Genomic DNA, 12382 nt, shown 5'->3' with positions numbered 1-12382 from the left:
TTTTTAGGGCACTTCAAACAGAAAAGCATGTGTGGAAAGCACAGTTTGTTTAAGAGAGGTATGAGAGAATATTACAGTATATTTCTTGCTCTTTACTTAGGGCACTACGGGATGCTACATTTACAAAGGCAGGGGGTGAGATTTAGAGATCAAATAAGTCCAGGAAAGATAAGAAAATAATTTGTGATTCAAGAACTATTCATTCTAATAGTGCTGGAAGCAGAAAATGTTTAATTTTATTAACTAGACAATAGAGTTTTCTCCACTCTAAATGGAATAAAACATCTCATATTTAAAGCAGGTAAGAAACATACATCAGATTATGCAATGAATGCAATGAATGTTTCTCTTGGCACTCACCTGTTGGTAAAGGTTTTCCCAGTAATCCTGGGTCATTAGCCTAAATAAGGCTAAGAAGGCCCAACCGAAAGTGTCAAAGCTCGTGTATCCATAATCTGGGTTTCTGCCTGCTTTCACACAGGTGTACCCTTCTGGACACTGACTACATGAGAAAAAAAATAACACAAGTCAGAGTGTCTTTGGATGCAAGCTAAACAGTCCTATAGAAAAGTGGGAAACTCAAGGTTCCTTTTCTAAGGGGACAATATGGAATAATCATGAAGAACACATTATTTGGAGTTAGGAAGAACTGGGTTTGAATCCCACTCTTACTATGTATTGGTTGGTAACTTTGTAAAATTACTTAAGTTTTCCAAGGCCCAGTGGCCCTTTTCTGTGAAAACAACATAATAACACCTATCTCAAAAGTTAAGATTGTTATTAAGTTTAAAGAAGATAATGTATGCAAATTACCTAGCCTAGTTCCTACACATAGAAAGTATTTAATAAATAGTAGCTGCTAGTATCATCATCATCATCATCATTACCATCAACACTTGGAAACTTACACCAGATGTCATATAATAGTTCTTGTATCCATAAAGATTGATATTGGCCTCTAACAAAACTGTGTTTCCCCTTAAATTACTCTTGTAATGAATCAGAATCAAGAATAGTCAAAGCATAGCAATTCTGTAAGATTTGTAGCCTTCAGACTTTTTTTTTTTTTTTTTCTAAAATTGGTGGGTTGGTATGTAGGATGCCAGATAAACACAGTGTTCTGAGGAGTCTCTGGGAGCAGCAACCTCATTCTTATTTTTATGTTCCCAGTGCACACAAGCCTGCTGAAGAGATATCTGGGCAGGAGGGGAGCAAGAACAAAACCCTGCAGCAGAGATGAAGTTGGTGTTTAGGAGAAACAGCAAGATGGATATTTGCATTAATATGAGATTCTTAAAATATCTTGACCCAAGTCCATGGGGCCCTTTTTTTCAGAGTGGCCAAATGTCACTGCATTAAGTCACCTACGAGTCAGGCTTGATTGGAGAATGAGGGGAATTTGAGGATGGAAAGAAAGTTTGATTTTCATCACCCTTCTTTCCAGAAAGAAGAAAAACAGGAAAGTAACCAACCGATTTTTGGTGAGGTTTTCTGGAACTAATTTTTTCTACTGTTTTAAGGTTTACAGGATGTACATCTTTTTATTTAAGACCACCTCCAAGTCTTACTTTCAAAGGTGTGCAGTAACTATGAACGTTATCAAGTCTGAACACTAGGGGACAGGAGGAGTCAGATAATGCCATGAAATCTATAAAAACAATACAGAACCAAAGGTTCTTACCAGCAAATGAATCAAGTATGTTTCCCCCGCTTTTTTTAGCCTTTATACACTAAAAACAAATACTACGTACCCTGAGTCTGTACTGTTACCACACAGGAGAGCATCTTTAGATCCCTCCAAGAAATAAAAATATTCTGTGTAGGAAGAAATTGAACAATATAAGGTTATGGAGTATAAGCTGCAACAGGTAAATTAATTAATATAGACATTCACACACATTTAGGCAATATGCATTTATTTATTTATCTATCTATTTATTGATTGATTCTATTTTCCTTCAAATATTTACTGATAACCTCTTATGGGGCAGGCGATGCATATGATGATAAACATGATAAGAACATTAGTTTTAAAAAGCTTTCTTTATGTTTAGCTAAGGGTGGAGTTTAGAGGAGAAAGACACATAACAAGTACATAAATAAATATACAAGGTATTTTCAGACAGTGATAAATGCCCTAAAAGGAAGAAATTAACACAGTATGATAAAATGTGGTCAGGGAAGGCCTTTCTAAAGAGATGACATTTGCACAGGGACCTAAATGCTACAAAGAAGCCAGCCATTCAGACCCTGGTGAAAAGAGAACCTTGGCAAGGTAAAGAGCAAAGGCCCCGAGGCCAAAATGAAGTTGGTGTATGGAAGAAACAGCGAGACGGCTGGCCAGCCTGGCCACAGCGCTGCGAGTGGGGAGAACTGCGGTGGCGGAGGCAGGCAGGGCCAGGCCGCGTAAAGCTTTGCAAATCATGGAAAGGAGTTTGGATTTTAAATATGATTAGAAGTAACAGAGTGGAAAGTAGAGATATGAAACAATACTGTACTTAGTGTTTTAAACTGTCACTGTGGCTGCTTTGTAGACCATGGACTGTAGGAAAGAAAGTGTGGAACAGGAATACCAGTTAAGTGACTGCAGAGCGAGGTGTCATGGCTGGAATTCAGAGAGCGATGTGGACATGGAGAGAAGGGGACGGAAACAGAGTGGGCAGGCTTTGCTGGAGTGTGCCTGGCGTGTGCCGGGGAGGATGTATGAGCTGGTAAGATGGTGGTGCCACTTACTGAGAGGAGGAAGACTGGAACAAGAAGTGGCCTGAAGAAAAACCTGGAGCTTTGCTTTGGCAGTTCTTAGCTTGAGATGATTATTAGGTATCAAACTACGTCTGTTAAGTAGGTAATTGGATTGATATGAGTCTTGAGGTCAGTAGAGCTCAAGTCATCATCAAGTAGTAGAGTTGATGGGACTTGATGAGTTAACCCAGAGAGAAAGTGTAGCTAAGGAAGGCAAGGGTAAGGAAGGGGGGGGGAGGGAAGGAAGGGAAGAGAGGTAAGGGTGTTCCCTATGGACCCCCAAAGCTCTCCAAGAGAGGTGGAATCAGCACTATAAATAAACAAAATTTGTTTTCTGAAATTCTCTAATGAGGGGGCTGATCCAACTGTGTATAATTAAGGTATAAAGGACTAAAAAAATTAATTTAAAAAAAATAAGGGCCCAACTTCCTATTTGGCTCAAGTCAAAGGAATAAAGATGTAATTATTAGGAGGCTTTTGGAGTAAAAGTGGAAGAAAGATTTTGAAATCAGATATAATTGGATTCGAATGATGTTTCTCCCCCTTCCTATCTAAGTGAACTATCTTACCACTTGAAGGTTTAGTTACTGCCTCTGTAAAGGGTGGGTAAGAATGCCTACTTTGTGGAGTTGTGGTAAAGTATAAGAAGAACATTGCATGTAAAGCACTTTGCACAGTGATCCACACATTCTATACAGCTGCTCAAAGAGCAGGGGCTCTTTTTATTAAACTATCAAACAATTTCAGGTAAGACTGGCTGACTTACACATCATCATTTTGTTTTACATAGAATATACAAATTTTAGAAGGCACAAATAAAAATAATAAAGAATCTTAGTTTGAGGTGAATATTTAGGTGAACAACTTTTTTTTTTTTTTTTAAATCCTGTGCCTCGGGGAGGGTAGGCGCGGCAGACTAAGAATGGAGGAGGTTAAGATGCACTTTTAAATATATAAACCTCCAAACTGTGATTATGAAAGGATTACTTTAGAATTATCCTTTAAAGTAACACTGGTTCATGGCTACCAATCATGGAAGGGCTGCTTTAGAAGAATGGGCTCTCGAGCTGCAGGTACCAGCATGCTGCAGGGCGAACACACTCGATTCAGTACAAGAAGGGTGACCAGGAAAGCAATGGGAGCAGCTCACCCTGGTCTTGCGGACACTTTAAATAATTCCTAAATAACTAGACTTAAATTGTTAGGCTAGTTAGCCTCAAGAGAATTTAAGGTTAGCATGTAAACGGAATATGTAATGCAAAGAGAAAAGAAAATTTATGTCCACAGTAAGACTTGTACATGAATGTTCATAGCAGCATGATTCACAAAGCTAAATCTGGAACAACCCAGTTGCCCATCACCTAACGAATGAATACAAAATGTATACACATACAATGGAATACAATTTGCAATAGAAAGGAATGAATTACTGCTGCATGCTACATGCATGAAACTTGAAAACATACTAAATGAAAGAAGCCAGTCGCAAAAGACCACATGCTGTCTGATTTCATTTATATGAAATACTCAGAATAGGTAAATGCATAGACACAGAAAGTAGGTTAGTGGTTGTCAGGGGCTGGGGGAGGAGGGAAAATGAGGATTGACTGTCAACCAAGGTTTCTCTTGAGGGAGATGAAAATATTCTAAAATTAGAGAGTGATAGTGGTTGTATAACTCTGAATATACTAAAAAACACTGAACTGTACACTTTAAGAGGGGGAATTTTATGGCATGTGAATTATTTCTCAATAAACCTGTTAAGTAAATGTAATGTAGCGTAATGGCACCTTTGCAGAGCTTATATTCTAGGGGGAATGGAAGATTAAAAGTAGGGGAATAGACAAATAGACAAGAATGATTGCAAGTTTTAATAAATTTTACGCAAAGAAAATAAATCTGAGATACCAATGAAAGGGCAAGACTTTTCTGAGGAAGTGGCATTTAGGAGGAAATCTAAGTGACAATAAGAAGCATAAAATAGTGTAAATATGTATGAATGGGGGCTGCTGCTTGAGTTAGGAGGAATAGCATGTGGAAAGGTTATTATTTTCATTGCTATAGCTCCAAGGGAACACTTAATAAACATGTGCTGATAAATGAATACCTGAAAAAATATTACAATAAGACCTGGTTTCTATGACACAAAAACAGGTAGGAAACCAAAGTCAAACTTGACACAAACATCTCCTCTCTAAATATGTATTTCAGAAGAAAATCAAGAATAATGTATAGAATTGGGGGAAAGGATTATGGAATAAAATTTCACTGTTAGCTAAGCTGCCATTCACTCATGTGTCAAGCCAACATGAAGACATATTGCAAAATTCAAGAACTCTTTCTCTATTTTGGGGAGAAAAATTGCTTGAGGCCATTCCAGATGCTTAAAAAAAAATCATTCAAATTCCAAACTCAGTAATGGAACCAAGAATCAGAATAAAAGGACTAGCAGTAATCCTAGTAAAAAAAAGGAAGTTTAAGTAAAAGTTGTAAACTGATTCACAGGAGAATGTAAATGTCAACAATTGCCCATAAGATATATTATTTTTATGGCATGTAAACTGAGGAATAAAATTCTTTGGAAATTGGAAATAAAATTTAAGATAATATTAGTAAGAATCAGAAACTGCAAAAATAAGTAAAGATAAAAAAGAAGGAAAATATGCAAAATTCCTCATCAAAAGCTGGTAGTAAAAAATTTTACCAGACTATGTTTTTTCTTTATTTACAGAATTTAAATAATTAGCTAGATTTTATTTGCTTTTACTTTCCCCAGTGAGTGGACAAGTTCACATTTAATAAAGTATGTATTAAAAAATGATGTATAGAAGTCTTTATTATCCAAGGAGAATCCTGACCTCACTCCCTGACCTCCTTCTGTCACAGGCACATACATTTGACAGGTCTTGTTATTTATACCCCACCTCTGGGTCTAATGATCTCTTAAGGCTCATGGGTTCATGTGGGCAACATCATAAAGACATATTGCAGGTGCTAATCTTGCTTGATCTCATTCTCACCCAATTATTCAGTAGAATAATTGTTTAGAAAACATGCAGTTCATGCTTTCTGTAACATACTCTAAAATATACTTGTGAATTAAGCAGACTTCTAAGGCTATGTGTGCAGACCATCTCATATGGTATCTACAGAACTAGTTCTGATAAATTAAACTTTGATGTGATGCATTAGCTAGATTGAGGAAGCCATTAGAAAGAACTGTAAAGCTCATCACTGGTTATAAGGAGAGTGCTGATAAGTCTGAATAAACTGTCTTGCTTTACACAACTCTTTAGAAATACTATTGTGATAGACATTTTAAAATGTAGTAATTAATATTATATTATGATTAATATAAGTATATCATGTTATAGTTATAAGTATAATACACATGTAAAATATAATTATATTATCATATAGTAAATTACACTATAATATAACAAATTACACTATAATAAATAGGTATGAATTATACAATAAAACTATAGTATGTAAAATAGATATCTTATGATAAAATGTAATAATTAATACTATTAATTCATAGCTAAACTGATTTATCTAGAGTGATTATTCTTTTTTTATCTTACAGTAATTGAGAATTATGAAAGTATCTCATGTTTCCAATACTAGGACTGCTAGAAAGCTCTGAAGCAGAGAGATTTATAAAAATATAATATGATCCAAATTCACACTGTAGCAACTTTCTACACATTTGAATATTTTTAAAATAATTAAAATGAAAGCAACATGTCATTGTTAAAATAGATCAATGCTTTTAGCCTTATTTCAACCTATGAACAACTGTAGGGACAGTCTTACTTCTGTAGAGTTCTTCGTCAAGGGTGTCCAATGTGTTTAATGTTTCATTATCGTCAGGTAAAATCCGCAAGCATTTGTGCTTCAGGTTGCCCATGAAGAGCTGCAGCCCAATCAGCGCAAACACGCTCAGACAGAACACAGTCAGGATCATGACATCTGAGAGCTTCTTCACAGACTGGATCAGGGCCCCCACGATGGTCTTCAGGCCTGAATGCAGGGGGTAAAAAAAAATAGTATTCATAATGCAGTAAAGCCTCTGAATGAGAAACAAACACAAACACAAGCTTCCCTAGAAATGCATGCACTATATCAAATCAATGACCTTAAATAACCTAACTCAAAAAAAGCCCACTAGGTCAAAACAGTGGATTTGCTGTTTTATATACATACATATTATTTCTACATATTATTGCAAATGATTAAAATTGTAAAATATTTCCAAAGAATAACCAAATGTCAAAATGAAAAATTTGGTTATTCAAACCATATCCACACGCACTTGTAAAAAATAATTTCTTTAAAGTGCCATTTCAGTAAATTCTTGTCAAACAAACCATTTCTCTATACACAGAAACAAAGAGGCTGAATTGCAATGTATAGTGACAACTTACTAAATTTTGGTTAAGAAATGGTTTGTTGAGGAAAGATTAAAAAAAAATGTGTCATGCGATACCTTCATGCTGATATTTTTTTCTCTCTTTTCTTAACTTTATGAAAAGCAATTAAAACAAATTGAAATTTTCATTCCTGAACAAGCCAAATGGAAAATGAACTGTTAGACAGGAGGGAAAATTTCAAGTTGAGATGTGAGCCAAATGGCCATCTTCATCCTCTAAGACCCATGCAATTGATTAAACTCAAAGGCTGACTTTTAAGGGTTCTGAAAAACATAAGAAATTAGATTCATTAAATTTTCATAAGAGAAAGTTTTTCTTGTCTTTTCTCCAAATGATCAAAGTCAGCCCCGGTGTTTAACCCCACTCTCACCTGGAATGACTGAAATTGTTTTCAATGCTCGGAGAACTCTGAATGTTCTCAACGCTGAGACATTGCCCAGGTCCACAAACTCTGTCACATATCTGCAATAGGGGAGTTTATACACAAACACAGTGACAACACACACACAAACAAACAAAGAACAACTCCCAAACAGTTGGAGTCATGAGTGGCCTAATGCTTCACACCAATCACTTCTTACCTGGGATTACAGAAATAGTTTTCAAAGCTCTCAACACTCTGAAAGTTCGAAGAGCTGAAACATTGCCTAGGTTTACAAATTCTGTTAAATACCTGTAGAATTAAATCAGAGTTATTCAGAATTTAGATAGAGTCTATGATACTTACCTGTGCCTTTAGTCAAGGTATTTCCTATGTTTGGAACTTCTTATTTAAAGGCATAATTCTGCAAACTTTTTCTTTCCTATCATAACCAATTTTATTTAAGTAGATTTTATTGGACTCATTTGATGTGAGCAAAATACAAATATATTATCTAAATGGTTTCATAGACTTAAATGCCTAAATAAACAATGAAATGATTCAATTATTAGACCTCAACATTATGGTTCTATAGACATTTAATAATCCTATAAAACATCAGTGGTAAATCTTGAAAACTGTATGCTACGTGAAAGAAGCCAGACACTATAAGATTCCATTCATGGGAAAAGTCTAGAGTAGATAGATCCAAAGAGATGAAACATAGATGAGTGGTTTCCAGGAACTGGGGTGAGGAGGGAATGGAAGTGACTGCTTTTTGGGGTGATGAAAATATTCTGAAATTAGAGAGTGATGATGATTGCACAACTTTGTGAACATACTAAAAAACACTAAGTTTTATATTTAAAAGAACATACTAAGTTTTATACTTTAAAAGAGTAAATTTTATGGTATGTGTATTCTATTTCTATAACAAAGGAGACTCCCCTGAGAAATGCCAGCCCTGTTTGACACAATGTTGTCTTATCAGCAGGTGGTAGGTACAACTGTAGTCCCATGTGATCATGAAAGCAGGAAGCCTGATGGACAAGGTGGGACAGGGGTGAGGGAATCAGAGACTATAACTCTAAAGATGCTTTGGTTTTTGTCTAAGTTCTTCCAATGAATATTCACTACTTTTACAATTCAAAATGATAGAGCAAATATTGTATCTAGGTTTGAGATTAAAAAAAAGTTTTTGACAAATATATTTTGGAAGAGAGTAGCAATGTGAATAAATTAAAATTATATGTTAATGAAATAGTTTTCCCTTGAAAATAAACTGTGGATGCATGTATAATATATATACAGTGCATTAATATTAGGTTCAGTACGCAGTGAAAGCCCTTATAAAAAGATATACTTCTATATTTTAATATACTTATTAGCGCTTGAATAGTATAGATTAATAAAAAGGGCACCATACTTATAATCAAAGACCTGACTTTTTTCCTGTGATTCTTACAAGTTTTATTAGTTTTTAAATAAGAATTTGAAAAATGTGTGAACCTAACTGGCATCACATAAACTGTCCATCCAAGTGCTGGATGAGGAGGGAGATGCTCAATCTTAATGATGTCACACACTTTTGAGTGAGAAATGATCTTTCTGAAAAAGTTAATATTTGCCTACAAATATCTAGCTTTCATACAGTTTTCTTTAAATGTAACCAATATATGCAGGAAAAGTTAGACCTCAAAGCTTTGTTTTTACTGAAATACTGTGCTGTCTGTGATTTGCATGAATTTGCGATTTAAAAAACTGAATGTAGTACTTACGCAAAAACAATGACGATAAAATCAAGCCAGTTCCATGGGTCACGAAGGAAAGTGAATTCTCCTACACAGAAGCCTCTTGCAAGGATTTTTATAAGTGATTCAAAAGTATATATTCCAGTAAAAGTGTACCTAGACACAAGAATCCATTGGGATACTGAATATGAAAAGAATACAGCACCATATGAATTTTTATAATTTTTCCCCCTGATCAACCAAAGAAAGGCATCCAATACAGTGTGGCTGAAGGTTTATGAATCCACTCTATTAGAATAAACTACATTCAAGGTCTTTCTGTAAAACCTTAAAATGTCCATGTCAGAAACTCTTACAGAAAGTAGAGGTACTGAAAATTACTAAGAACATAGGTTTAGATTTGCCTAGAAAATTCCTACACTGCTCCTATCAGAAATACACCCAAGGAAAGAAATATGTAACATATCTAACAATAGGCAGAGTGTCTCATAAGTTCATTCTTCTGGAAAAGACTGTATCATCTAATTATTCTATTCTAATTATTCTATTCTACTGCTAGCAGGTTAATACCATAGAGGAGAAAAATAATAGTTTAAAGAAAAGCAACTATATAATGGGAAGATAAACACCACAACTGTTATACATGGAATAACTTCTTGGTAGGAAAAGGAAAGATAAAAATGATAATACTAAGACCATATTAAAATGTACATATACCCACTTACTCTACATTCTTGGCCCAGTCTGGAGGGTTACTCATGGTCATAAATATGCAGTTCGTCAGAATAGTGCACATGATAAGCATGCCGAATAAGGTAGCTTAGAATCAAGGAATATGATGGAAGACCATGGCAGGAGCCTTGAATGATTAATAATAACACCTGTTGAAATTTTTTCCTTAGAAAATAATTGTAAATAAATTTATAGACTTTTTAAAATCTCTTCAACATGGGAGTAATAGGTAAAAGTAATTTATCCTAAAATGTTAAAACTGCCATTCTCCCCATCTTCTCAGAGACCTACACCAAATTACACTGAAATGATAAACTAAGACTAGTCTTTTCAGGTGCGAAAGGACTAAAAATCTATATTTAAATAAAACGGCAAAAACTACATTTAAAAAAACCATTGCAAGTAAGCATTTTTAAAAAGGATATGAATGTACTAAAATCTTAATAGATATTCTTCTTAGAGGACTGAAAGGAGAGAGCATGTACAAAGCAGGTGTGGCATTGAAACGGAAGATTGCTTTCCCTTTGTTCAATACTATGAATGTCTGCAGGATCAAAAAGAAAACAGGATGAAATTGAGAATCCAAAATTTCAATCTAGTACATTAATTTCAGCAGTTTACCTGTCCATGTGGTAATGTCATATAAAAGAAACACTACCATCAGACCCAAGCAATGTGGTTCCAGTACCATTGACTCAGCTACATATGTCATGTTGGCCAGTAACTACAGGTTCATTACTTCTCAGCAAGTTAAGAAGTGAACTATTGATGAGCATGTGTTACTTAGAGCCCCCAAAATACAATGTCTTCTCTTTTTGATATCCTTTCAACATCAGTATCAATAACTTGTGGCCAATTGGAATTAGTTTAAAATATAACTTCTTTCATTACATTGCATTGTAAGCAAATCAAATAAAAACTATCTATCCCTGATTTTTACCATAACACCTTAAGACTTTTAATATTTGTGGGCTGTTGTTATGGTTTGTAGCAAAGGCTCCAAAATATGAATTCCTTCAAAAAATATTTTCACAAATTTAAGAAATATTAGAGTTCGAAGAATCCTAGTCCCTGGATCAATTTTCCTATTTTAGATGTAATACTAATAAAAGCTAAAATAAAAGGACACAAAGTAAAGTACTTGCTTGCTACTATCCATGGTAATTTTTTAAAATGATACAAATAGAACCAAACATTCTTAAAATATGTTTTCTAACCATTATTTAATGAGTGACATTCTCCCTGGATTTGTTATTTAGTTAAAACATTTAAAGCCCAAACAAACAAATAGCAACAATAACAAAACACTAAAACAATCTAATGTTTTTGGATTGAAAATCAGAAAGTCCAAGTTCAAATCCTTGTCTTACTTTTCTGCACTGGCAGGCAAATTACTTGTGTTTCCTAGAACACATTGACTTGGTCTTTTTGTTGTTGTTTCATCTAAATTTTATATAAGTTTATGAGTGGACTTTCTGTAATCAACATTTTTACAAATTGGGGACATAAATCTGAATATTTTGCTTTTTAATTGTATGTGGCACTCTTCTCAAGAAAATGAACCCGAATCTGTTATTTTCAGATGCCCTTTTCTATTCCTGGTCTCTTTCACTATACTAGCTATGTCTAAACATAATCTAACATAAAATTCACTTTTACATTGAAAATTAGTTTTAAAATTAATACCCAGTGTTTGAGTTCAACTATGGTTTTCTTAAATCTCAGTATACTGTGCTTGTTAAAATTCATTCATCCAGTGTTTTCTACAATTGTGTGGTGATCAACTATGGCACAAGGAGCGACGAAAGGAGTTTGAACATAAATGACGCATGAGTTTTGCATTCAAGAAACTTCCTAGAAAAGTGGTAAGACACAATAACTCTAATATAAGACAAGAGGTGACAGGAATCATACAGAGAAATACAAATGGAGGAGTATGAGAGTAAACGGGAACAGGGTGCATGTCTGTCAGAATTACAGGGAGCCTTCGGGAACCAGAAGTCACCTGAGCTAATGTGAAAATCACGACCTCACTACCGAGCCTTGGCAAGATCAAATTACCTTATACTTGAAATTAAAAAAAAAAAAATTAGTTTGCAATTTTTTAATTTAAATTGCCGATTTTCATTGGCATTAAAAACTTTTTTAGGAATGTCTGGGTTTATAACCACCCTGGAGTTAATTATGGGTAGGAAAAGTCGGTAAGCATCAGAAATTTTAGGGATCAGTCTGAGTTTCTTTAGTAAATCCTAAAATCCTATTAGCAAATGCATTAATGTCAAAGTCTGAAAAATTCTTTCAATTTTGCTAATTTATTTAAGAATTTATTGAACATAAAATTAGAGTGCTTAAAAAGCAAA

General features: G+C 34.5%; 1 protein-coding gene across 1 annotated transcript in view; it reads right to left on the bottom strand.

The window, feature by feature from the left end:
* SCN9A (sodium voltage-gated channel alpha subunit 9) overlaps positions 1–12382 on the bottom strand; it is a 105712-nt gene that overhangs the window by 53761 nt on the left and 39569 nt on the right. Inside the window, exons 4-10 of the mRNA XM_081142998.1 lie at positions 10452–10566; positions 10016–10109; positions 9318–9446; positions 7760–7851; positions 6562–6768; positions 1752–1815; positions 361–502 (exon numbers count right to left, since the gene is read on the bottom strand). Of these exons, the coding sequence (XP_080999124.1) occupies positions 361–502; positions 1752–1815; positions 6562–6768; positions 7760–7851; positions 9318–9446; positions 10016–10109; positions 10452–10566 (843 nt within the window). The remainder of the gene's footprint in view (positions 1–360; positions 503–1751; positions 1816–6561; positions 6769–7759; positions 7852–9317; positions 9447–10015; positions 10110–10451; positions 10567–12382) is intronic.

Source organism: Miniopterus schreibersii (genome assembly GCF_964146895.1).
Source record: "Miniopterus schreibersii genome assembly, chromosome: 7".
NCBI lineage: Eukaryota > Metazoa > Chordata > Mammalia > Chiroptera > Miniopteridae > Miniopterus > Miniopterus schreibersii.
The sequence above is the reverse complement of the archived record's forward strand: the minus strand, read 5'-3'. Positions and strand labels throughout refer to the sequence as shown.